General features: G+C 46.4%; 1 protein-coding gene across 5 annotated transcripts in view; it reads left to right on the top strand.

Annotated features, from left to right (window-relative positions):
* Positions 1 to 26813, top strand: part of LOC143029832 (protein PALS1-like) — a 396818-nt gene that overhangs the window by 280800 nt on the left and 89205 nt on the right. For all 5 annotated transcript variants that reach the window (XM_076192911.1, XM_076192914.1, XM_076192912.1 and 2 more), the window contains one exon: positions 24913 to 25760. In XM_076192911.1, the coding sequence (XP_076049026.1) occupies positions 24913 to 25760 (848 nt within the window). The remainder of the gene's footprint in view (positions 1 to 24912; positions 25761 to 26813) is intronic.

Raw genomic sequence — 26813 nt, 5'->3', positions numbered from 1 at the left:
CATGTCATTGTTTTGGCCCCCCCCTCCCCTCCTCTCCTCTTTATGTTCCCGTTCTTTCCCCACATCCCCCAGGGTCGTGGCCCCTCATTCCGTTCTTAATATGGTGTCTGTCATTCCCCCGTTCCCTTCATTCCACTCCACCCATAATTCCACTTTTCCACACATTATTCCACCCTTCACTTCCCACCTTGTTCATTCCACTCCACCCTCGTTTCACTCTTCTCCTACATGCCTCCCCTCCCCCTCATTCCACCCCCCCCCATCATTCACCCTCATTCCTTTCAGCCCTGTCGTTATCAGTCCATTAATTCTTCCTCATTCCATAGCTGCTTCCTTCCATTCAGCCCTATCCGTGTCGGTTCCACCTCGTCGCCGCTGTTCCACTCCGCACGGAGCCGGTTCCAGACTCACCGTGACGGCATACTAAGCAGTTTTCGCAAGCATGCTACTTGCTTTTGCTGTTTCGTTTGAGTTGAATCGACCTCGGTTACGATCTTTTGTTTTTCGAAATTCCCAAAAGTGAAATTACTCCTGCGTCATTTAGTGAGAAGCTGAACGACGGATTAAGAGAGACCATTGTTGAGATGTTCTTACTGAAGTGCAGAATATTGTAACCAGAGTCGTTTCTGCTCGTCTGATCTAAAAAAAAAAAAAATGCCGCCCCACTGTACAATCTTTGTATTTTGTTTCCGTCTACGTTGCTCTTGTCATTTCTAGTTAATTTTCTCCCTCTCGTACGCATCTCCTTGTTCCAATCTCTTTCCCTTCTATGGGGGGATGGTATCCTGGTCTCGGGAGGTATTTGTCTCTTTCTCGATGTGACGAAGGACGGGAGTCGAATGTCGTTTCGTTCGGTGTGCTCACTACGTTGACCGTATTGGACAAGGTTTGGCCAAATTTGGCCAACCCAAAGTTTGTCCAAGGATGGGATTTTATGTCTTTGGCCCTCTAGTCACTCTTGTGGTTCAGCAAGCACCTTGGCTAATGTGGGGTAGGGGACGCGCTGATTGAAACAGCTTGATGGGAACCATAATATACTTGAAAGTCGAAGAACTAACAAGGCGGATTTTTTTCCTCTTAAGTGGGTTTGCTTACCAAATGTATATGATTACCTTGTTTGTAAGTCTTGTAGAAAACGCTGGAAGCGTCATGTACATTAGTTCTGGAAAAGACCGTATTACTTTAACACTATGTTTGCGCGACAGCAGCGCAATATATTGTCCACAAGGTTGGAAATATTGGTTAACTGCAATCTACGAAATCAAGAACCATCTAGATTTGTTTCCGGCCTAAGGAGGGGCGAGTTAGTGCGGCCGAAGTAGTACAGAATAGTAAAATAGTGCAGAATAGTAATCTTAGTACCCAAACCTCGGACCGTCTCATGCGAGACAAGCCACGCCCCCTTTTTCCTCCGTGGCCAATCACAGCCGTCGCCATAGGTTCCCCCTTTCATCAGATGTGCTTCATTCAAGAGTGATCGTAACTGGTCACGGAGGAAAAGAAGGCGTGGCTTGTTTTGCCTGAAAGATTTGTGGATGTGGCGCGAAATTGTCCACAAGGATAGAAGCAGCGGTAAACCATAAACCGTGCCCCATACTAAAGGTATTGGTCACCTGTAAGCCATTGTCTTAAAGTCATTCCCTAACTAATATACCACCCATCCTCAAGTGTAGTTCCTCGTTTGTTGTCGCAAACTCCAGTTTTGATCTAACGAAGAGGACCTCATCAGCTAGAACGATATATAAAGGATCTTCCACACAGTTCATGTAGTACCTCACCGTGTTGAAATTGCTCAACTGCGGTCACACTGCACCTGCCAGGGTCTTGTCCCAGACTGCCTCCGGCTTTGGCGTGGGTCCCGACGCGCGCCGAGTCGTCGTCGTGTGGCGGTTCGTGTCGTCGTCGTCGTCGTTGTCGTTGTTGTTTAAACAAACGTTCCCTGCAAGTGAGACGTGCTCGACTGCACCTCGCCTGGGGCTTGGGCGACGATGGCACCGTTTGTAGTTGGCGCTCGGGGGGAGAGGGTGAGGGGGGGGGTGAGTCACCGATCCTCCCCCTCGTGCCAACGGCGCGGCGTGGCTGTCGAGCAAGTACAATACCTCTATGGTACTATTGTGGACGCCGAGCTGCGACGGGGACTACAACTGGCGTCCGTGTAGTAGGTTGGTCTCTCTCTCTCTCTCTCTCTCTCTCTCTCTCTCTCTCTCTCTCTCTCTCTCTCTCTCTCTCTCTCTCTCTCTCTCTCTCGTTCGTTCGTTCGTTCGTTCGTTCGTTTCTTTTCAGTAGGATAATCGTCAGTGACTTTCTAACCCCATGGCAGTTTGTTTATTTATTTTTATTTTCATTTATTCATTTTTACTTACGATTACGGAGACCAGCTTCTTGTACCTAATCACTCCAAAGAGTTTGGGATAAGGTACGAAGGCTCTGTAACTGATAAGAGGATCATGGCCCTAACCACTCTCTCCCCCCTCCCCCCCCCCCCTCCCTTCACATTTGTCCGGCATGTAGGTCACGCTGGCATTTTCACGAACCAGACTGGAGGTGGGCCGGAATGCATCGGCGGCTGGGGGACAGAGGACGGGGACGGGGGTGGTGTGGGGGGGGGGGTCGCGTCGGTGCCTGACTCCGATAAGTACCTCCTCGGAGACGTGAAAAATCGTCTCTGGAGAGTTCAAAAGGGCACACATAAGAAGTCCATATAAGGAAAAAAGGTTTTCTCTCACTCCAAATATAGATTATTGTTTTTATTTTTATTATTGTTGTTATTATTATTATATTATTATTATTTTTTATTATTGTTGTTATTGTTATTATTATTGTTGTTGTTATTATTATTATTATTATTGTTGTTATTGTGAGGAGGGTGGAGGGGAGTGGACTATATAGGAAATGGAATGGATGGGAATGATTTCTATGCCTTTTTCTTTTTGGCAACCCCCATGATGTAGGGGGAAAAAGCTTTTGGTATATGTATGTATTATTATTATTATTATTGTTATTATTATTATTATTGTTATTATTATTATTATTATTATTATTGTTATTATTATTATTATTGTTATTGTTGTTTTTGTTTTTGTTGTGGTGATTGTGATCGTTGGCCGAACGGCAGTGTGTCGATGTATGGGCGACAGGTAGGAAGTGGCGGGGGAGGGGTTCGAGACTGCCTGGCAGGAGGAGAGTTCGTAGTCAGGGCATACTACATTCAATTCCCGGTCTTCATAAAGTCCTCTGCAAGGAAACCCCGTCCTCTCTGAGAAGGAGAGTTCGAGAAGTTTAACCGATATGATTATTACTGTCACTCGTGGTGAGTGATTACTTATTTGCTATTACCCTTAGAGTGATTACTTTATTACTATTACCCGTAGTTAGCGATTATTTTAATATTACTCATATTGAAAGTGAATATTTTATTACTATTACTCGTAGTGTGATAATTACGCGTGATTATTATTACTCCTAGTGAGTAATAATTACCATTACTCGTAGTGAGTGATTGCTATGTTACTATTACTCGTAGTGAGTGATTGCTTTATTACTATTACTCGTATAGGAAGTGATTACTTTATTACTATTACTTGTATTGAAAGTGATTACTTTATTACTATTACTCCTAGTGAGTAATTATTACTATTAGTGAGTGATTACTATATTACTATTACTCGCATTGAAAGTGATTATTACTATTACTCGTAGTGAGAGTGATTACTTTATTACTATTACTCGTAGTGAGAGTGATAGCAGTAATGCAAGCTTAGTACCGGTGACCGTAATAATAATAAAAATAGTTTATCCCTCGAATTGAGTAACGCTGGGCTATAGAAACGTGTATTCGTAGCCCTATGTAAGGGTGTTTCTCGAGTGAGAGATGACGACCTTGACAAGGTAAGGTCTGGTCAAGTGATGCCACGTGTGTTGCACTGCCACTTAAGCGTCAAGTGATGGAAGGCCCGTCCTCGGGAGCCGAGTGCAAATGGTCACAGATTGTATCGAACTTCAGATGGAAGAGGAGGAGGAGTCTAGAACGTTTTTGTTGTTTCATAGAGTATGTTGCCCGCAGACCCCCGTAGAGGCCAAGGGTTTCCAGCGTATGTGTAATGTCGTTTTTCCTCGTCTGAGAAAAACGTCGACACCGACTTGGCCCGGAATTGGGTTGTTCGTTTGTTTGTGTGCCTCTCACGTCGTCCGGGCTCAGCGAGCGACGTGACGGAAACGCCGCCGCTGTTTTTTCTTTCTTTCTTTCTTTCTTTCTTCTCTTCTCGTTCCCAACTGTCGACCTTGGGACACCTCCCTAAACACAACGCACAAAAAACAATGCTTTGTGTTCCTTTATCGCGATGTTGTATTGTGTAAATTCCGTGGTGGCGAGGACCTAGAGACTTCATTCTGCGGATACAAGGTCCGGACCCGGGTATTGAGTCATCCCGCCACCGACCCCTTAACTGAATAAAATCCCCCGGCCTTGGTTAAAGTTAAACCTCTACAATGTGAAACGGGTGCAAGTGGATTAACCCAAGGTTCAGTATCTACTTTAGTCGTTTTACTAACAAACTTATCTGTTTTTATTCACCGAGGGATCTCTGCGCAGTGGCTGGCTTAACTTCTTGGCTAGCGATAAGTAATTTTGTTCACCTTGGGAAGACCTCTGGCGCCAAAAGGATCGATGGAAACTCCGACGAAGCCACAATTTTGTATTTTTTATTTTATTTTTTATTATTATTATTATTATTATTATTATTATTATTATTATTATTATTATATATATATATATTTTTTTTTTTTTTTTTTTTTTTTTTTTTTTTGTGGGTTCGTGTCGTGTTTTCAACGGGTTTGGGTGAGTGGTTCCCCAACTGGGAGCAAATTGCCCCATGGGAGGTGATGTGGCAATTTTAGTGGGGGTAACGGGGTTGAGGGAGGGTGGTCGCGGAAAAAGTCGAGGAATCCAGGTAACGGAGATAGCAGTGACACCTTGCGGTAGGACCATATATTATATATATATATATATATATATATATATATATATATATATTATATATATATATATATATATATATATATATATATATAGATAGATAAAACAAAACAGAAATATCAATATAATAATTATGAATACACAGTTTTTGTGAGCAGAGGTACATGTTTGATGTACCCAGTTAAAATTTGTTTAAAAAATGGTGGATGGAGTGCTGGCTTGAGTGGATGTACTCACGGTGTTGTCTCATTCTGGCCCACATTTACAGAGGGAGAGGACCAGGCTCGATCAGGGCCTGCATTGGGTTATTGATCGCATAGATTTTGTGCAGTCGGTGTTTTAAGGGCTTCAGTGACGCCCCCGCGGACCAGAGTCACCCATTTTTTTTTTTTATGACAGAAGACTTAATACTTAATTATCACCCATAATGTATGATAAGCTATTTCTATGATCTATCGTATCTGCAACCCGCATTAAATCTATATCTTGAGCTATATGACTCCACCTCGGTGCTATATTCTCCTTACGGAAGGACAGTAAGAGTATCTGGTGACATCGTCAGCTGCATGGAGGGGCCAGCGATGGTGGGGTGGAGGGTGGAGAGGACGTACGTCGGAGAGGATCACGTTTCCCAAGTTCGTCTTCGGATCCCATTTAGTACTTTTATACCTGGAGGTGCAGCCCTAAAGGATTGGCGCTCAGTGCCCTGGATCTTGATATTTTTATATATTTTTATTTTATTAGTTTTTATTTTATTTTTATTTTTTATCATTTTTGTTATTTTTATCATTAATATTATTTCTATTTTTATTTTATTTTTATCATTATTTTTATTGTTATTATTATTATTATTATTATTATTATTATTAATTTTATCATTCGACTTTGCACTATAAAGACACTCCAACGTTTCTTCCGAGAGAGATTGTTTTGGATGACCCGAGGACATTTGCCGGCTGTTATGGGGCTACGGGTTTCTGGTCAAACTAACGGGAACAACACAGTCATAATGGAATGGACAGTTTGAGATTGATATTGATGGTACACAAGAAGTGGCTGGTATTTAAGGCACGTTGTCGTCCGTGATCTTAGGTTGTGCAAGGGCTTTGACTCCCAGTGATGTCATCCCCCATCGTGTTGGCTTCCCGTGTGCCGCTTCCAAGGTTGGCTTAGTTTGTGCTCAGGAGGAGGTGGGGGAGGAGGAAGGGGGCCTCCCCCCCCCCCCACCCAGGACGGGATACCTTCCTCGTTGGCTTCCCGTCCAGCCTCTGCCATTGTGCATTTGGTAGTGTTTCGTTTTCTCTCTCTTTCTCTCTCTCTCTCCTTTCTCTCTCCTCTTTCTCTCTCCTCTTTCTCCTCTCACTCTCTCTCTCTCTCTCTCTCTCTGTGTATATATATATATATATATATATATATATATATATATATAATATCTCTTTCTCTCAAGGAACAAGACTCGAATGACTAAAAGAGTATTGCGTTCGTCTAGGGCAAGAGGTGCCTCTATGGTGTTAACTAGGTAGTCGATATTTTGGGTTCACAAGGTCCTCGAGGTCCGTTTCGATAAAGCTTTTATATATTGTTAATAGTAATAATGATGATAGTAATGGTATAATAATAATTATGTTATTATTATTATTATTATTATTATTATTATTTAATAATAATAATATATATTTTTTATTTTATTATTTAGCGATGTGCACTTTGCTTGGCCATTGCGCGTCCACTACTGACGCTACGGTGCTTGAGGGAGCCCGGGGGTGGACGGTGGGGGGATTTGGGGGAGGCACGGAGGCACTTGTTTATGAAGTGTATAACGACAATGCAATTTTTTTCCTAAGCCCAGGAAGTAATACTGGTTACGTGTCTGTATAATGGATCTTTATCGCGTTTGTTTAGGAATGCGGGCTGCGTCGGGCTGTGCTGGTGGCCTTCAAAAGCTTGATGATGGTACAGTCTCCGCTGAGTGATAGTCACGCCTTTTCAGACTTCCATCACTTCTTTGCCACCTATTCCTTCTGAGTTATGGACTGCATAAGTTTTATGCAAAAAAAACGTTTTAGGAAATTTGGTGACATACCGACGGACCAGTCCAGCTCAGCATTCTGTTATGATTGGAGAGTAATGTCCTTTCTAAAATATATATATATATAGATATATAGATATACATATATATATATATATATATATATATCTATATTTCTATATATATAGATATATCTATATATATATATATATATATTTATATATATATATATACATATATATATTTATATATATGTATATATATATATATATATATATATATGCTCAAGCTTGACTTTTAATGTACTCGTACTTCAGTAGTTACGATTCTTAAATCACTACCGCCTCTATGGCTCCTAAAGGACAGAAACGCTGGATATTGATAAAAATGTACTCCCCTTCCTCACTCGTGTTTGCTTCTCAAAAGCCCAGTATCAACATGCTCGTGTAACATACATACGGGTATATGTTACTGGGCAATGGTGACATATACCCGTATGTTACATTGGTCACCTTCGTTACACTCGTATACCATATATTGTGTTCTTATCCTATATCCGTTCCTGCTGTTCCTTCCTCACTCCATCCATCTTCCTCTCCACACTTCTCTTCTCCATTTTCTCTCTCCTCCTTTCTGCACAGTCTCCCTTGTCGTCCCCCCCACCTCGCACCGCCTCCCCGTGTACACACATATATCCCGCCAAGCGCCATTTGTTTTACCTCTCTCTGTTTACTCTCTTCAGACGCCCTCCCGTCGCATATTCCCTCTCTTCGTCCACGCTTCTCGCGCGCGCGTTCTCACACACACTCTTCCCCCATTTCCCTATGTATACTACCGACTCAAGCTCCCGCTTTCTCCGTCCTCATCCCGACTTCCCGTTTTTTTACCTCCCAGTTACTTTTCCTCGGCTCCATCAATCTTTGACCTACCTCCTGCATCCTACTTTTTTTTTTCTCTTAACCTGCTCTCCCTTCCTGCCATTCTCCCCTTCTTCCCATTCTCTTTATCTCCACTTCTTCGCCCTCCACCTCGTTTATTTGTCCTTTCGTTCCCGCCGCCTCGCTGACCTCGTCCTTTACAGTCCTGGACCAACTCTCCACTCTCCCTCCTCTCCTTTCTCTCCTTTCTCTCCTTTCTCTCCTTTCTCTCCTTTCTCTCCTTTCTCTCCTTTCTCTCCTTTCTCTCCTTCCTCTCCTTCCTCTCCTTCCTCTCCTTTTTCGCCTCCCTCATCCCATCTCTCATCTACCTCATTCCATTTTCTCTCGTTCCCTCATCTATGACATAGTTCCTATTCTACCTCTCCCCCTTCTACTTCTCCCCCCTTCTACCTCTCCCCCCTTCTACCTCTCCCCCTTCAACTTCTCCCCCCTTCTACCTCTCCCCCTTCAACTTCTCCCCCCTTCTACCTCTCCCCCTTCAACTTCTCCCCCCTTCTACCTCTCCCCCTTCAACTTCCCCCTTCTACCTCTCCCCCTTCAACTTCTCCCCCCTTCAATTTCTCCCCCTTCTACCTCTCCCCCCTTCAACTTCTCCCCCCTTCTACCTCTCCCCCCTTCAACTTCTCCCCCCTTCTACCTCTCCCCCCTTCTACCTAGATTTCACTTCTCGCAACCTATTACACTCGCTTCGTTTCCCGCCTAATCCACTATCCCATTTCATTCACCTCTCCTCCCCCCCCGTCTCCCGCCATTTCTTTTACACTCCAGTAAATACTTTGGCGCAATCGTTCCTTCTCCACCTTTCTTGGTCTTGAACACCCTGAGTATGATTCCACCCTCCTCTTCCCCCTCCCCTCCCCGTCCCACCTTGTCCCTCATACCTCCCTCGTCACCCCTTGCCACGTCCTTCTCCGCCCCCCTTACCTCTCATCTCTCCCCCGCCCCCTTACCTCTCATTCCTCCCCCGCCCCCTTACCTCTCATACCTCCCCCGTCCTCCCTTACCTCTCATACCTCCCCCGTCCTCCCTTACCTCTCATACCTCCCCCGTCCTCCCTTACCTCTCATACCTCCCCCGTCCTCCCTTACCTCTCATACCTCCCCCGTCCTCCCTTACCTCTCATACCACCCCCGCCCCCCTTACCTCTCATCCCTCCCCCCTTACCTCTCATCCCTCCCCCCTTACCTCTCATCCCTCCCCCCTTACCTCTCATCCCTCCCCCCACCTCTCATACCTCCCCCCCCACCTCTCATCCCTCCCCCCTTACCTCTCATCTCTCCCCCGCCCCCCTTACCTCTCATCTCTCCCCCGCCCCCCTTACCTCTCATCCCTCCCCCGCCCCCTTACCTCTCATACCTCCCCCGTCCTCCCTTACCTCTCATACCTCCCCCGTCCTCCCTTACCTCTCATACCTCCCCCGTCCCCCCTTACCTCGCATACCTCCCCCCACCTCTCATACCTCCCCCCCCACCTCTCATACCTCCCCCGCCCCCCTTACCTCTCATCCCTCCCCCGCCCCCCTTACCTCTCATCCCTCCCCCGCCCCCCTTACCTCTCATCCCTCCCCCGCCCCCCTTACCTCTCATCCCTCCCCCGCCCCCCTTACCTCTCATCCCTCCCCCGCCCCCCTTACCTCTCATCCCTCCCCCGCCCCCCTTACCTCTCATCCCTCCCCCGCCCCCCTTACCTCTCATCCCTCCCCCGCCCCCCTTACCTCTCATCCCTCCCCCGCCCCCCTTACCTCTCATCCCTCCCCCGCCCCCCCTTACCTCTCATCCCTCCCCCGCCCCCCTTACCTCTCATCCCTCCCCCGCCCCTCTCATCCCTCCCCCGCCCCTCTCATCCCTCCCCCTTACCTCTCATCCCTCCCCCGCCCCCCTTACCTCTCATCCCTCCCCCGCCCCCCTTACCTCTCATCCCTCCCCCGCCCCCCTTACCTCTCATCCCTCCCCCGCCCCCCTTACCTCTCATCCCTCCCCCGCCCCCCTTACCTCTCATCCCTCCCCCGCCCCCCTTACCTCTCATCCCTCCTCCGCCCCCCTTACCTCTCATACCTCCCCCGTCCTCCCTTACCTCTCATACCTCCCCCGTCCTCCCTTACCTCTCATCCCTCCCCCATTACCTCTCATTCCTCCCCCGCCCCCCTTACCTCCCATCCCTCCTCCGCCCCCCTTACCTCTCATACCTCCCCCGTCCTCCCTTACCTCTCATACCTCCCCCGTCCTCCCTTACCTCTCATACCTCCCCCGTCCTCCCTTACCTCTCATACCTCCCCCGTCCTCCCTTACCTCTCATACCTCCCCCGTCCTCCCTTACCTCTCATACCTCCCCCGTCCTCCCTTACCTCTCATACCTCCCCCGTCCTCCCTTACCTCTCATACCCCCCCCTTTGCCCCTCCAACCTCCCCCGTCCACCCTTGCCCCTCCAACCTCCCCCGTCCACCCTTGCCCCTCCAACCTCCCCCGTCCACCCTTGCCCCACCTCCCTACCCCGTCCCCCCTTGCCCCACCTCCCTACCCCGTCCCCCCTTGCCCCACCTCCCTACCCCGTCCCCCCTTGCCCCACCTCCCTACCCCGTCCCCCCTTGCCCCACCCCGTCCACCCTTGCCCCACCCCGTCCACCCTTGCCCCACCCCGTCCACCCTTGCCCCTCCTCCCTACCCCGTCCACCCTTGCCCCACCTCCCTACCCCGTCCACCCTTGCCCCACCCCGTCCACCCTTGCCCCACCCCGTCCACCCTTGCCCCACCCCGTCCACCCTTGCCCCACCCCGTCCACCCTTGCCCCACCCCGTCCACCCTTGCCCCACCCCGTCCACCCTTGCCCCACCCCGTCCACCCTTGCCCCACCCCGTCCACCCTTGCCCCACCCCGTCCACCCTTTCCCCACCCCCCAACCCCGTCCCCCATTGCCCCACCTCCCTACCCCGTCCCCCTTTGCCCCACCTCCCTACCCCGTCCCCCTTTGCCCCACCTCCCTACCCCGTCCCCCTTTGCCCCACCTCCCTCCTTCCTTTTCACTTTTTTCGACGTAGATCGCGTTCCTCCACCACCAACATAAGGTATTGACCTCGTCCGACCCTAGTTCCAACATCGTGTCCTCTTCTATCGTTTTCCTTTACCGCATACACCTTATTTTTTCGTTTTACGATCTCGCATCACTTCATCACGTGCTCTTTCTTCACCAAGTCCTCCCCTTTCAGATCGTCAATCTCCTCAGTGCTAGACGCCCCCACTCACCTTAACACCCGTTATTTATTTATTTATTTTTATAATTCCCACCACTCCCAATCCCGTCTCCTAACCCGCTCCATCATGTGCTCAAAATGCCTCGACGGATGGGTCAGCTGATTAAAGACTTGAGGATTCTCGAAGGATTTTTTCTTTAATGCCTCGCTTCGCCATGACGTCAGAGCCAGACGCCGGAGAGAGAGAGAGAGAGAGAGAGGGAGAGAGGAAAGACCCTGAGGTGCTCGGAATCCGTGTGAATGCGAATGATCGAGTAAACATTTCGTCTCGGGCACATGTATCAACGACCCTCCTCCTCGTCTTAGACGCGGGAATGAATGAGGACGGGATGCAAGGGCCCGGCCGTTGGAGAAGGAAGTTACAGACGCGACGCGACGCCGCGACGGTCCGACGTTTGGCCGTTGGGAACGGAAATGGATCGACGTCAGGTGGGAGATGAGTTGTGATGTAGAAACCCAACGCATAGGTAGGTTGGACACGCAGAGTACGCAAGTTCTTTTGCTTGTATGTTTAGTCTCGGTGGTTTCTACAGAAGATCGCTGGCCGAGCGGTGTTAGGGCGACGCTACTTGCTGCGAAGGTCGAGGGAATGGCGGTTCGAACCCTGCCACCGGCGAAGTTGAACCAAGGGCATGGGTCATTAAATTCCACGCTACAGAGTCCTCTGTAAGGGGCACCGTTCTAGCCCCTCGATAGTGGAAGAGTTTGTGACGTTAAACTTATCACACCAAATGTTGAGTTTGTAATAATGAAGACGAATATACACAGCAGACTGAAGCGGTCATACTAGCCCATCTCATTGTTGTTCCAGTTTGAGAACTTTTTTTTTATGTTGAATATCCAGTAGAACCGGACTACTCGGGAGTTGAAATGCGATTGCAGCAGACGGGCTTCGTTCTACAAGTTAATACGGAGGAGGCAAAGTCATGCTATCCGCATGACCTCTCCCGCTTCTTCGTCTGAAGGGCTCGCCTCTCAATAACCCGCGGATGTGGAGTTCTCATAAGACCCATTACTATAGTTTTTTTTTTTTTTTTTTTTTTTTTAGCTTTATCAACGCCTCCCCATCCTTCGTACCTCTTCCTCATTATTTAAAACCTTTACTTTTTCATGCCTAATGGACTAGCTCTTTCTCACATTAACTAGGCCTTCCTAGTTCTCCTATCCTGTTCTGCCTAACCCAAAGCTATCCTTCCCGGTTCGTCTCTTGTCTATCCAGACGCCCATCCATCCATTCTGACTCGTCTGTTTCATTACAAGACTTCCCCTCGTCCTTCAACCTTTGGTAACGCTTTCGTGTCAGAACTAACTGTTCTTAGCTCTGGGTTTGCTTTATGTCTTTACGAGCTCGTGTAGCCTGGGGCCGCTCTGTTAACTGCCCTGTGCCCTGGGGCCTTCTTAAACCCCAGCTCCCATTCATACACTCCTCTCATCCCTCTGTATTGTCTTCTTCTTCTTCTTCTTCTTTTTCTTCTTCTTCTTCTTCTTCTTCTTCTTCTTCTTCTTCTTCTTCTTCTTCTTCTTCTTCTTCTTCTTCTTCTTCCGCTTCTTCTTCTTCTTCTTCTTCCGCTTCTTCTTCTTCTTCTTCCGCTTCTTCTTCTTCTTCTTCTTCTTCTTCTTCTTCTTCTTCTTCTTCTTCTTCTTCTTCTTCTTCTTCTTCCGCTTCTTCTTCTTCTTCTTCTTCTTCCGCTTCTTCTTCTTCTTCTTCTTCCGCTTCTTCTTCTTCTTCTTCTTCCGCTTCTTCTTCTTCTTCTTCTTCTTCTTCTTCTTCCGCTTCTTCTTCCGCTTCTTCTTCGTCTTCATAGTCCTGCCCTCCCGTCCACCATTGCTGTATATTTTCTTCGTCGTCCATCCCTTTGTATTCGCTTCTTCTTTTCTTCTTCTTCTTAGTCCTTCCCTCCCGTTCACCATTGCTGTATATTTTCTTCCGCGTCGTTCATTAAATATGTTTTATACATATTTAGTTCGTCTACGTCTTTCCTCCTTGTTCCACTCACTACATACGGGGTGTTGATTGCACAAATTTGATGGAGTCAATATATCGCCTTCTCTTTACCTCCTTTTTTAAGCAACACTCCCTACTGTTCAGTCACGCATTCTCTTACAAGTACTTACCAGTCTCCACTATAAAAAAAAAAAAAAAAAAAAAAAAAAAAAAAAAAAATCCCTCCTTTCTATTCAATCAAATCAGCCATCCCGAGTCCACTGCTGAACAAAGGCCTCCTTCATAGCATTCCATGATTCACACGACCGCGCCAACCTCTGCCACGTCACTCCTGCAAACTTCTCAATCTCGTCTCTCCACCTTTCTATTACCGTTCTTAAATCCCTCCGTAACGGTATTGTCCCCCAAAGGTTAAAAAATGTGGTTGTTGCCGATGAATTGTCAATTCTATTCGCAGTAGAAGAGCCACAGGTAACTATATTGTTGCCTCACTGGATATACCGATACGGGATCTTGACCATGACATGTTGGTGTTTATACAGGGTTCACTTTAGATCACATTAGGCCCCACTCCTCTCCATCTTCTTCCTCTTCGTCCTCCCCCTCGTTCTCACCTCCTCCCTTATCCTCGTGTTCCTTTCCTTCTACCTCGTTCCCCATGCTCCTCCAATCTTCCCCTCTTCTCTTTTCCCCTTCTTCCCCTCTCAAACATTCCTCCGTCATTCTTCTCCAGCACCTCTCCACTCCCCCTCCCTACTCCTAATCCCCCACTCGCTGTCCCTCCTACACCTCTCATATCCTACCTCCTCATCCCATGTTTTTTCAACTCGTTTCTACTCCCCCTCCTCACTCCCCCACCACCACCTTGCAACTGATATTATTTTGAACGGAACTGAGATAGATTGTGGCCTTCCAACTTTAGTCCCAGTTCACGTTCAAAAGCGCCCCGCGGACTCGTTAAGAATCGAATACCCGTAAAGGAGAGCGCGTGAAAACTTCGACATTCGCAACGACCTGTCACTGGCCGAGTTCAAGGCGTAACGGATGTCGACAGAAGTGCTAGATGCGCAGTCCTGATTTGAACGTGTCGTTCGTTTTCACAGCGAAAGTAATTTGAAGTTAGATAATGTGCTGGAGGGAGGTTGTCGGTTCGAAATAAAACTGGATGAAGAATACATATTAAACAACTTGATGCATGATAAATGCGTAAATATATATTGCATCCTTTGCTATCCCCGTCAGCCGTGTGAGCGTAGATTTAACGCCCAATATTCTTAGCATAATCTGTACACGGACAGTACATAAAGACGCTGAAACACTGAAAAGAAAAATTCGAGGAGTTTTGTTGTATGAATGAATATTTAACAACTGATAATGCAGTGTCAAAGAATAAGAGGCAACCGTACATTTTGTCCCCTCAGTAGGGTTGGCTGAATGTGCCCAGTCCATTTGAACGAGTCCTTCTGACAAAATGAAGATATTCCATTTAATCATGTCCACATATTAATTTTTAAAGTGCATGTTTTGTAGTTTCTAGTTTGAAAGCACACGAGTTTAATTTATTTTTCATTTATTCAGTTTTGTAAAACTTTTTCATGAAAATCCATCAATTCGAAAATTGAATATCTGATAGAACTGTATACTACAGAATTTATTTCCGATAAAATGCCTTACTATCTATTTTCCAGGTTATAGTTCACGAGCTCAGTGCATTTGTTAAATGAACACAAACCCATGTGAAATTAAACACTAAAACAAAATCGAAATACATGTAAATATGTAAGTTTGTGTAAAAAAGATTTCGTGTCTGGCGCTGTCTGGCAGTGAATGACGTCATAACCAGTGTTGCCGACAGCCGGGCGTTGGAGGGTGGTCAGACCCACGTTGTTTTAACAACTAAAAGTAAATAAAAGAATAAATAAACGAATAAACAAAAAAATAATAAAGAAGAAAAATATAAAAAATAAAACTTGTCTAGGAATATTATATGTAGTTTGGAACCAAATTTAATGTATTGGTTGTATACATACGTTGCAAGTAAGATTCGAGGGCAAAATTGTGTGATCTGAAAAATAAGGCAGTGCAATCGCCCGAATTACCCATTCATTGCTTTCGATATGGAAATTATAATTTCAGTCGTGTTTGGATGTCTCTTAACAATGTTACTTTCAAATTTATGACCGGATTTTGACGAAAAAAATAGGAGTGATGGAATATATCTCAAGTAACAAGCCATCATATTAGTGATGTCCATGTAACATTTCTATCTCTCTCTCTCTCTCTCTCTCTCTCTCTGCGCTCTTCCAGTGCTTGGTTGGTATGCGGGTAGCGAAGTTGTTTCTGTCAGCATGTTGATTATATTTAAGACCTGATAGCTTAACCCTCTCATGATAAGGGGTTCAGATGGACAAAGGGATGTTTGGTAGCAGCAGAGATACGAGGAAAATCGACACAGGGTTCGTTGAGAAAGGACGCGACCACTTGGTCTCACAGTAATGATGGTGATGATAATTATTATTGTTGTTATTTCCTGGATACCTTCTCTATAAAAGGGAATAAGCCTTCGATATATTGGTAGATCCTTATCGCTTGCGCGCGCATGTATATGTGTTAAATAGTAGATATGTGTATGTATGTGATTAGCACATGTACGCTGTCGAGTACGACTCACGCTCGTGATCCAAGAGTGGTGAATCATATAGACATTTTTCCTGCTCTCGATCTTCCACGTCTATCTCCCCCCTTCCCCCCCGCGACCTCAGCCTCCCCCGGATGTAGGTGAGGTGTCGCAGTGGTTTAGCCCCGCCCACCTGCTTTGGCTTTCACAATCGAAAGGAGAACGTAACTTGAATGCAATTAATCAGTGTTAAAGTAAAACCGTTACAGCGGTTACGGAAGGTCAAGGTAGAACTGAAACCCTGTTGATGTTCGGCATAATGGAGCAACAGGTGGGCTTCGTCGGTTGTTCGAAAGGGAATGAACACGGTGTAATATGCGCCCACTTTTTAACGGGATTTATATTTCGCTCTGTTTGGTGGGCCCAGGCTCCCCGCGTCACCATGGCTGCCAAAGAGAGGCTAACCGTTGTTGCATCGGGGTTGCTGGCCACGTTGCCCACGACCGGGCAGCTAGCATACGATATGAGAGTTGAACCCCACGAACTTGATTTAGTTAACAGCACCATTTTTTTTTTCATATTTTTGTTACCTACCACTTGGATTATTGTAGTGTCAGGACCGATATGAGCGAAGTGTTCGGGAATTGAGAGATTACATCGGGCCAGTCTCCTGAGAACCCAGGAGGGTGGCGACAGCGGCCATCCATACCCGCGCAGAGAAAGCTGCCCTGGCCGCGTGACGCCAACCGTGGACTAAGAGACCAAACCTGACCTTGAGACGAGCCGAACCTTGAGGAAAACTTCACCGGCAATGGAGAAAGTGGCCCCTGGGTCTCGGGGGACAACTATATGTACACCTGTGGACGGGCAGCGAGGAGGCGGACATACTTAAGTCCCATGTCACTTCCCCCCCTCCTCCCTCCCCCTCTCTTCGTTTACAAGGCCTGCAGAGCATTTTGTGCACAGCCCAGGTTCCGTCTGCAGGTACTGTAGGTTTTCCAGAAGAGACCTCGGCAGACCATCACGATAGGCACACCTACCATCATGGCGAACAAAACACGACTGTGGCAAGAGGATGCTGAACTCTGCAGGCAGTCTGACGAGGTAATGCCTGGTATCTCGGAGACCTTGTAGGAGTCCATGACATTCAAGAAGAGAGCTGCTGGGCGTACCAGGCTTGTGAACAGAGAGGAGGGAGTTGTTCATTTATCTCGACATAGTCCCACCCTTCCCCACGTGGGTCGCCAGGCTTGGAACTCACGTTTGGGCATTTACGTCGTTCCCATTGCCGAAGGCAGGCAAGGATTCAAATGAAACCTCCTGAAGAGCCTGTGAAACGTGAAACATTTCGAGGAACCTCGTCCGACAGTTACCCTCGGTAGTAGGTGTCGAGGGCGAATTGTCCACATCAAATCGTTCTTCACCTACGCACCCATATAGGGGGAGGGGGTGGCAGTGGGCATCATGACCGATAAGTGTGGCCCATTTCCTCGAACTGGTGTGCCGCACTGAGCGAGACTCGAGCTCGACTTTCACCCATGATGCGGGCAAGGAAAGAGTTACCAGGGCAGCGAGACTCGTTGCCTCCCAAGTTCGTCTTCACCAGCAATTGCATGAAATGTCGTAGAAAGACCACTACCGGACGATCGCTTTTGGTTGAAGAGGGAAGAACGTATCACTGCAATAGGTCACAGGTAATCGATCGTTGAAGGTGGGAGGGAGTTAGGCTGGTGTCTGGATGTAGTAGATTACGGTCTGTCACAGGATCAGGAGTGGGAAGATTGCAATCTTCCTGATTATGTTGATCATTTCCTCCGAATGCGCAAGCATCCAAGGGCGACTTGGCGCAGTGCATCCCAACGTTCGCCTTGAGTGAGGTGGTTACAAGATGCTTATATCAATGGTTAGCTTTTCCAGGCTGGCGCCTTCGTGCCTTCCAGGTGGATTCCTAGGTTCCCCTCTCCCCCCTTCCTCATACACATATGCGAACACTTTTTTTTTTTTTGCTCCGACTTCTAACTACGTAACAAATCTATGCATAATTATTATGCCAGTTTTATCCTATAAACTGCATGCGTGTTCCTGTACCTTGTTAATGCCATATATTTTGTCATTATGGTTTTGTTTATATATATATATATATATATATATATATATATATATATATATATATATATATAATTACATTATATATATATATATACATTATATATATATATATATACATTATATATATATATACATATATATATATAATATATATATATATATATATATATATATATATATATATATATATATATATATATATATATATATATATAAACTTCCTAATGTCATACAATCGGACTCCATACCACCCTCTTTTGCCTCACCGCCGCCCCAGATCTTTCCACCGCCCATTTTGGGAAGCAGGTGCACTATATAAACACTCTGAAGGACCGTCAGCGGACATAATGTAAATATACAGTTGATAGGAAGTCTGACATCAGTGTTTTTTGTCCACCGCACTGCGTAATTCGCTGTTACATTGCAGAGGCTGGGGTGATGGTAGTTTCTGGATTCCACTAAGGGGCGTTCCCTCTGTGCCCTTCGGAATACGTAGACTAAGAGCCTCACAGCGTTAATACTTCCACAGGGCTGGGCTCTTTACAGGGATAGTTCGTCCTTTTAAGTAGGTAGAGCAAGAACTAAGTGTGCCTGAGTGTAGACAATAAGTATAGGAATTGCACATTTTTCACCGGGATAGTCATGAAAAGAAAAGACTACGTCAGATTGATTAGTTTCGTGCCATGCAATGTTGTAAAGTAATTAACACAACTTCGATAAAACTTTGAACGAAGATATCGGAGAATTTTTGTACTACTGGCAAAATATTTGAAAGTTGGGATTCCAAGTTTTAGATAAACCTAAATCTGAGACAGCTCCTCATTAACAAGACGAGAGAAATATGCACCAAGCTCGGGACGCTGAGTCATCATACTTTTTTTTTTCACTTCACCGTCATTGTAGGAAGGATTCGACGTCCGTACACGAAGAGACACGTCATAGGGCACGGGGTAAGGGGTTGGAGTGATGATAGTCCAGGACGGAAACATCTGGTCAGTTCTCCCGAGGTTTTCCTTCACTGTCTACCTAGGGGGGGGGGAGGGGATCGCGGGACTTTATAACGAAGTTCCCAACATCGGAAATTCTTTGGGCAACGCAAGGCCACCACTGCATTCGTTGCAACATGGAGGACGCTTCCACAATGGGACCAAGTAAACGTTTAATCACTTCGGCATTCTTCGTTGGCCCCAGTGTCCTCCGCAGGTTCTTAACAATGACTACGACAACCCCCTGAGCTCCGCGTGTTCTCCATTGTCAACTACCCACGAGTTCAATCCTCAACCATTTCTTTGAATCCTCCTTTTCTTCCTCACCAACGCCCCCCCTTCCCCTCCCAGCTTCGTCCACGGGTCTCGGCACTTGACGCACAGTTCCTCCACGTCATGGGCCACTCCCAACTCCTCCTTAAGCGTCTTCCTCTTCAGTACGTTCCTTTGTACCATTGCCGCTCCTGTACATTCCCCAAGAGCTTCACTCCACTCCCCCCCCTCCACCATCCACGATCCACACGTTCTCTCCTCGATCACTGACGACCTAGTCCACGCGTTTTCCAGTCCTCCAAGACGTCTTCTCTCCTCTCCACACACATCCCGTGGTCCCTTTGGTATCCACGTTTCCTTGTGCCACGTTTGCATTCCCAGTGATCACTCATCTCCACTTCCTACGCTTAGAACGATTGTGCTCGTTTTACCTGACATATCCCTCACGCATCCACTGTACTTTGTTACACACACACACACACACACACACACACACACACACACACACACACACACACACACACACACACACACACACACACACACGCACAACAATGGAACAAATTGAAAGAGAAACAGTGAGTGCTAAAACTATACGTGATTTTAAGAAAGAACTGGTTGCGGAAAGATAAAACCGCGGGTCGCTGCGAGCATAGCTGGTAGAGTTCCCGACTGCCACTGCGGCGGTCCGGGTTAGAATCCCGCCCAGGGCTGAAATAATTTCAGTATTCCTGCGCTGCGGGTTGTTACTCCAACTCGTGGGAGGGGCGTTGGGTGTGTGTGCGTGTACTCATAGATCGGTCATATATGAGTTCTGAGATCTCTTCTGGGAGGGAAATAGCTGTCGATCGCGAGTCCAACACATGATCCAAGATCATGGTGAATCACACACACACACACACGCACACCTTCAACGCTCATCGCACGTTCCTCCATCCGATAGACGTTCCCATTCTACCACACGTACTTCAGCCACGTTACCCCTTCTCTCACAAAACGTTCTTTAACTGACAAACTTGTATTCACATTTTCCTCACCATCATATACGTTAATCCTTGGGTACACGTTCCCCAGTCGAAGGACCAACAAAGGTAACCTACTCGTGGTAGTTCTGTAAGGCGGACGTGGAAGAGGATCGGCTCCACACCACTCGGCCTCAAATTTCAACACACCTCCGTCAGGAAGTGCAGCCAGGGGGGCTGGCACTTGGTCCCCGGTCCGGGAATAAGGTATTGAATTTAGCGGCATTCCTCAACTTTTTTTTTTCATAATGAGAATTGGCAATCGGCACTTAGCCCCGCCCCTTCTCTCTCTCTGTCTGTCTCTCACACAAACACACACACCTCTCTCAACTCTCTCTAGCTTATCCCTCTTTCACCCCCTCTCTCTAACTCATCCCTCTTTCACCCCCCTCTCTCTCACTCACCCCTCTCTCTCTCACTCACCCCTCTCTCTCTCATCTCATTCACCCCCTCTCTCTCATTCACCCCCTCTCTCTCACCCCTCTCTAGCTTATCCCTCTTTCACCCCCTCTCTAACTCATCCCTCTTTCACCCCCCTCTCTAACTCATCCCTCTTTCAACCCCTCTCTCTCTTTCACACACACTCAATGCTCTCTTCCGAGAGGGAAATAGCTGTCGATCACGGGTCCAGCACGTGATCCAAAGACCAAGGTGAATACACACACTCACACACACACACAATAGAAGGGCGAGACGCCCCTGTTGCCTTCGCGCCACCACTTTCGACTGGCATCCATCAAGGCGACTCTCCACCGCCCCAGAAGTGTCTCCCTCCGCCGCCACCACCACCACCACCACCGCTGCCACTGCCGCGCTTCTTCTACTTCAAGTCCCTTCAACTACTTGGCTCCTCCTCCTCCTCCTCCTCCTCGCCTCTTGCTTCGCTTCCCTTTGCGACTTTTTTCCTGCGGCGTTTTTAGCTTATTGTTCACGTCCGTCCCTTGCTCCTGTACGCACACGACCCGGTCTGCGCGCCCTCATCCTCATCTCTCTTCTACTTCACATCTTTTCGCCTCGCTGCTCCCGGCACAGACTCCTGTAGCGTAGCTGGCGTAGTTCCCCCTCCCTCCACCCCCACCCACTCCCCTCCATGCTGGGGGAAGTGGGAAGGTCAGTTCGAATCCCTCGTGGCGACTGCTGGCCGAGACCGGTCCCGCGCGTTGTCTTCCAACTCCCAGCACCTGGTCGTAGCAGGCGCCAGGGACGAACTGTCGCGTGTGGCTGAGGAACAGCCCCACAGCCTGAATGGGACCTCGATCGGTCGAGACCCATTTTAGACTGGGACGTTGCACCCTCTGCCGAATGATAGGAAGGTGGTCTGGCGGCTTCGGGCGAATCTGTGTGGTGTGTTGCGGTGCCAAACGGGTTTGTGTACGCAAGTGGATCACTAACGCGCGCACACACGCACGCACGCACGCGCGCGCAAATACACAAACACACACATATAAGCACACAAATACACAATTATATATTTTTATATACAAATCTTAAAGCTTACCTAGTTGCACTTAAATAAGAAAAATATGAATACTGTATAAGGGGTAAAGAAAACACGTGCGCATCAATCTATTAAACGGTGATTTTTAGCTGAACTAAAAGTTAAATATAGACTAAATTTAATTTGTAATGAACTCCGTTACCTTAATCTGCAGCTGAAAGTATTGGACCTTTAAGCTGATAGCACATTTTATTATTTTCATTAGAGCGGACCCCAAACAGTTTTATTGGGATGGGGCCGCCCCCTGATCTAAATTGAATCTGAATCAATTAAGTTTTAATGCGCCGGTTTAACCTTTAAGATGCTGTATACCTTCCCTCTTCTCAATGTTTTGAACTGCGGGTTTTAAAGCAAAGTCTATCAGATATCCTATGTATTTCCTATATTTCCTCTACACACCTTTTTCCTTCCCATGTCATTTTCACCTTTTTATGCCAGTTCACCAGTCTTGCGACACTGCTTCTGACCCAGGGTAGTGGACAAGATGCAAGGATGACCCATCATCCAGGAGGTGCCAAGATATGAGAGAGGGTGGAGGGGAGTGGAATGTATTAGGGATGAAATGGGTGGGAGTGGTTTTTATGCCTTTATTTTTTTGGCTACCTCCCTTATAAGGGAGAAAAAAAAAACTTTGATATATGTATGATATATGTACCAGTCCACATTTCCCCCCCTCTACCAGTAGTTGTTGTTTTATCAGTTTCCCCAACCTCAAGAGAAACCTGTTCCCTTTCCCATATTTTCCTTTTGCCATAGCTTCCTTCCCCTCAGCTCCTTTCCCTCTTGAACCATATATCTTTCCTACTGTATACCCTACTTTGCACCCTCCCCTCTTCTTCCTGCATGTTCATTCCCTCGTTACATATCCATTCCCCGCTTTGTACAGCTTGTGTCCCCCACCCTTGACGGCCCTTCCCCATATATCCCAAATCCTTCCTGTTCCTCTGTCTGCCTCCCACTCCAGTCTCCTCTTGCATCTCCCTTGACCTTTTATCCTCCCAAACACCTCCTCACCTTCCCTTAGCATCATTTCCCCCATTTCTCCCCTTTCCCCCTTCTTTCCTCTTCCTTTCTCCCTCCTTTGCCTTCCCTTCTTACCTCACCTTCACTTTCACTCACCTCTCCTTGCCTCACCCCACCCCACCCCCTCACCTCACCCCCTCACTTCACCTCATCTCATCTCTTATCTCCCCTCACTTTCCTGCATCTCTCCATGCCTCTCACTTCTCATTTCTTGCCTCTCGCATCTCCTTTCCTCACCTTTCCTCACTTCTCGCCTTTCCTCACCTTTCCTCACCTTTCCTCACCTCTCACCTCTCCTCACCTCTCCTCACCTCTCCTCACCTCATCTCGCCGCATATCACTCCTCCCCTTTCTGACTCCTCTCTTCATACATTCACCCCCTCACCTAAGCTAACATTCCCCTTGTTACCTCCCTTCTGCCCACACATCCTTCCCCAGCACTTCCATCATGTCATAGCACCTGTCTCTCTGAGTACCCATTTTCTGTGGCTGTACCACCTTTCCTTCCCTGCAGATTTTCCCTCACCTCATCATGCCACCTTCCCGTCACCACACCACCTTCCCCTCCTCATACCACCTTCCCCTCACCACACCACCTTCACCTCTATGACACCACTTTCCCCTTCCCACACCAGTTTGCCTTCCTCACACCACTTACCCTTCCCTCTATTTTCCCCTCCCTGTACCTTCTTCCTCATCTTCCCATACTCCCTCCTACACCCCTTCCCCTCTTTATATCATCTTCACACACATTCCTTTCCTCACACTCCTTGCCTTTACATATCCATTTAGTTCCTCACATCCCATACCCTTACCCTTCCCTTACCTCATACCTTACTTACATCTTATACCAACCCACGTCTTGCTTCCCATCATCTTCCCTTCCACACATCCTTCCTCATATCCTCTCTTCTCTTCCCTTCTCTCTTCTCATTTCATGTATCTTCCTTTCCTCCTCTCCCTAAACTATTGCACCTTACTCCTTCCCATCCTTGCTCAGCACCATGTGCCCACCACTTCTTATGACACTTTCCTGTCCTGTGTACCCTTTCTCTTCTCATCCTGTCTCTTTTCCCCTTCCCTAACACCTGCCTCACACCCACCTTTGTGTTATTGTAATTATTTCAATCGTGTGAACTGCCCATAATCCAGATAGGGATAATGAGACTACACTTCCAACATGTATGGTCTGAGATGTGATGTTGATGGCTCTGACAAACCCTCAAAAACTTCAATATCTATCCACCATTGCTATCCTGCATGGGATATTGACAGCATAAATTTTATGCACTCAATATTTGAAGGACTATAGTGACATCCTCACATGAAATTCCGGCAGTATTCTTTTATTTTTGGAAAGATTATTCTACGGATGTGCAAAGTTTGTTGTCTGTTAATCTTACAAAAGCTTGCTTGATATGTGCACAGTTGATTCTGTTGACTGTTGTTGAATAGTACAAAATTCAGAAGTGTTAGGCTTTTGTCTTTCATAGGTCCAGTTATATAATCTAAATGCACCCCAGCTTCTGATGACTAGAGAGGTCAATATGACCAAGCAGTTCCAGTGTTTAGCAGTTGTATACAGTTCTACACAGGTGAACTGAAGAGCTCAAAATGGCAATGACAAGACACTTCCATTACTACTTATTTTTGTTTGTTTGTTTATTTTTACATATGTAGTTATTTTTTCCTGCATACTTCATCTTCACAATTTCTTCTGAGTGGATGAGGAGTGTTGACGTAGAATGAATTGGTAAAAGTAAACTAGCTTGAGCTTTTGGGCCCTGCTGTGGGAAAGCTGTGTTTCACAATAACATGGAAGGGGAATGAGTGCCCTTTCATCCCAAAGGAGCTAAGATGGGAGGGGTGGTTAATAATAATTATTGCCTTGAGTTCCTCTGACTGGAAAAGTGCAGCTTTGTAGCTGCTAGCAACAATCCTTGGGCCCTCCCACAAATACCTTTGGACTGTTGTCTTATGTTGTATTAGTGTGGGACTGTGTTTTTATTACCATCTGAAAGTGATGAGGGGGTTAACTTTAATGAGAAACTGAAATGCAGAAACAGTTATCTCTTTTGTCTACAAGAAAATATTCTTCCTGGTAATGCTGATGTAGTATATATGTAAAATTGCATTCAGTTTGGAAAATCTTCAACTTTGGGGATGTTTTTTTATTATGGTAATAGAAATTTAGAGATCTTTTATGTCTGCAATTGGTATACTAATTCTTTTTTCTTTTTCTGTTTCAGCTTACAGACCCCTTGAAAAGCAGCAGTGCAGTACCAGGAAATGCACAGACCCTTGTTCCCCCACATACAGCAACTGCAAAGCAGCTGCAACAAGGCAAAGGCAAGCTAGGTGTTGTCAGTGGTTGCATTGGTCAAAGTCAAGACAACCTTGAGGAGAAGGAAGTTAATGGTCTATTAGAAAATTCCCCTATTTATGTAACTAGTGTCCCCAACCTTACCTCTACATCTGCTACTGATGTCCCACGTCCCACATCACCTAGGGCATCAGCTCGATCAAGATCGGTGACACCCAACCGCACAAGTTCACCAGGCTCCCGTCACGGTCGTGAAGACCGCAAGGGAGACCGATCCCCGAGGGTGCTAACACCCAGCCCCAGGCGTGAGGCTCCTACATTAAATCTAGGTTCACAAAGTCCTGGTAGTGTAGGAAGCTCACCTCGTAGGGGTGGCAGTGGTCATCGTAGTAGGAAAAGCTCCTCAAAACTCACAAATGGCCATCATGTACGGGGGGAATTAGATGCTGAAGGCAACAAGAGTGGAGATGAACTAGAATTAACTCATGACCTAAATGATACTTTAGATGATACTGAGGACCTGGATCCTGATCCACCTGAGGGTCATCCTGTGCATCACAGCAGAGGTGAAACTGATTCTGAAGATAAGCTAGATGGTGATGGTACCTGTCTGAGTGAAAGTGGTGATTCTATGCCAGGAACTCCAGAAAAGAACTACGGAATTGATCTCTGCAAAAATCGAGAAGTACTGCTGGACAAGGACATTTCTCCAGAAAGTAAAGGAAAAATACCCCTTCAAGCCATCAGTAGCACAGAGAGCAGGGACAGCAACAGGTAATTATGTCGTACGTCTGGCTGACATGACAACTGACCTGTCTCAGTTATGAATTAATGTTGTATTATGGTTGTTAGTAAAAATTAAGTTCATGCCACTGTGGTTGTGAAAGATTTTTGAGTGTATATAGTTATTAGATATGCTTGTAAGCCAGGGATTAGGAACACATCCCAGCCACCTACATAGATTGTAACATTCTACTTGTTAAGATTTCTGAATTCCACTTGCAAGTTAGAGTTGCACAAGCATAACTTTGCTAATGTAGATTTTACTGCCTTTCATATCATGTGTCTTCTGAAGTGATCTGATTTGATTTAGATATTATGGTAGGGAAAATGGCTCAGTTGGAAACCTTAGTATTTTGAATTAATTCAAAATTAGCTCAAACCACCAGGCAAACTGTGCAATCCAGGTTATTGCAGACATGTAAAGGCCATTTGCCTTGGATGTGCAGTAAGACAGTGTACAATTGGACAGATAAAGAACAGTATCCATACCAAAACAAGCCAATGCATTGGTGTTGTCTTACAACTATTTTCTGTTAAGATTATTTTGAGTGGGATATTAGGTCATTGTCACCTACTATTAGTAGCTTAGAATTGTGTTCTTAGCATTCTAGGGGGATAGTTCACTTCTAGTTTAGTTTTATATGTACTGTATATGGGAGATGTAGGTTAGAGTTGCATGGTTCATTTTTCTTCTCCCCCTTGAAATTATTTCAAGAATCAAGTGTTGGCTTGTTTGATAGCTGACTTCATGAAGACAGCTTTTTTTCTTACATTTTTCACATCTAACAACAGAGTTGCAGCATGTTTGCAATATCATTTTTTGTCCATTGAGATTACTTTGGTACTAGAGAGTAGATCCCTGTTTACCGTGTGATTTAACTTTTAGATTTTTTATGTTGGTGGTTGTAGATGATTTAGTTGGAGTTTTAGTTGTAGACAAACTAGTCATGTATATACAGTACATTGGAAGACATTTTCTTAAAACAAGAGTTAGTTGTTGTTGTGTGTAGGTATAACAATTTAGTGTTAGCTAAGTAGTGCACA

Source organism: Oratosquilla oratoria, chromosome 11 (assembly GCF_046742065.1).
Source record: "Oratosquilla oratoria isolate Oo_2021 chromosome 11, ASM4674206v1, whole genome shotgun sequence".
Classification (NCBI taxonomy): Eukaryota; Metazoa; Arthropoda; class Malacostraca; order Stomatopoda; family Squillidae; genus Oratosquilla; species Oratosquilla oratoria.
Note: the sequence above shows the minus strand (reverse complement) of the source record. Positions and strands in the feature narration are given on the sequence as shown.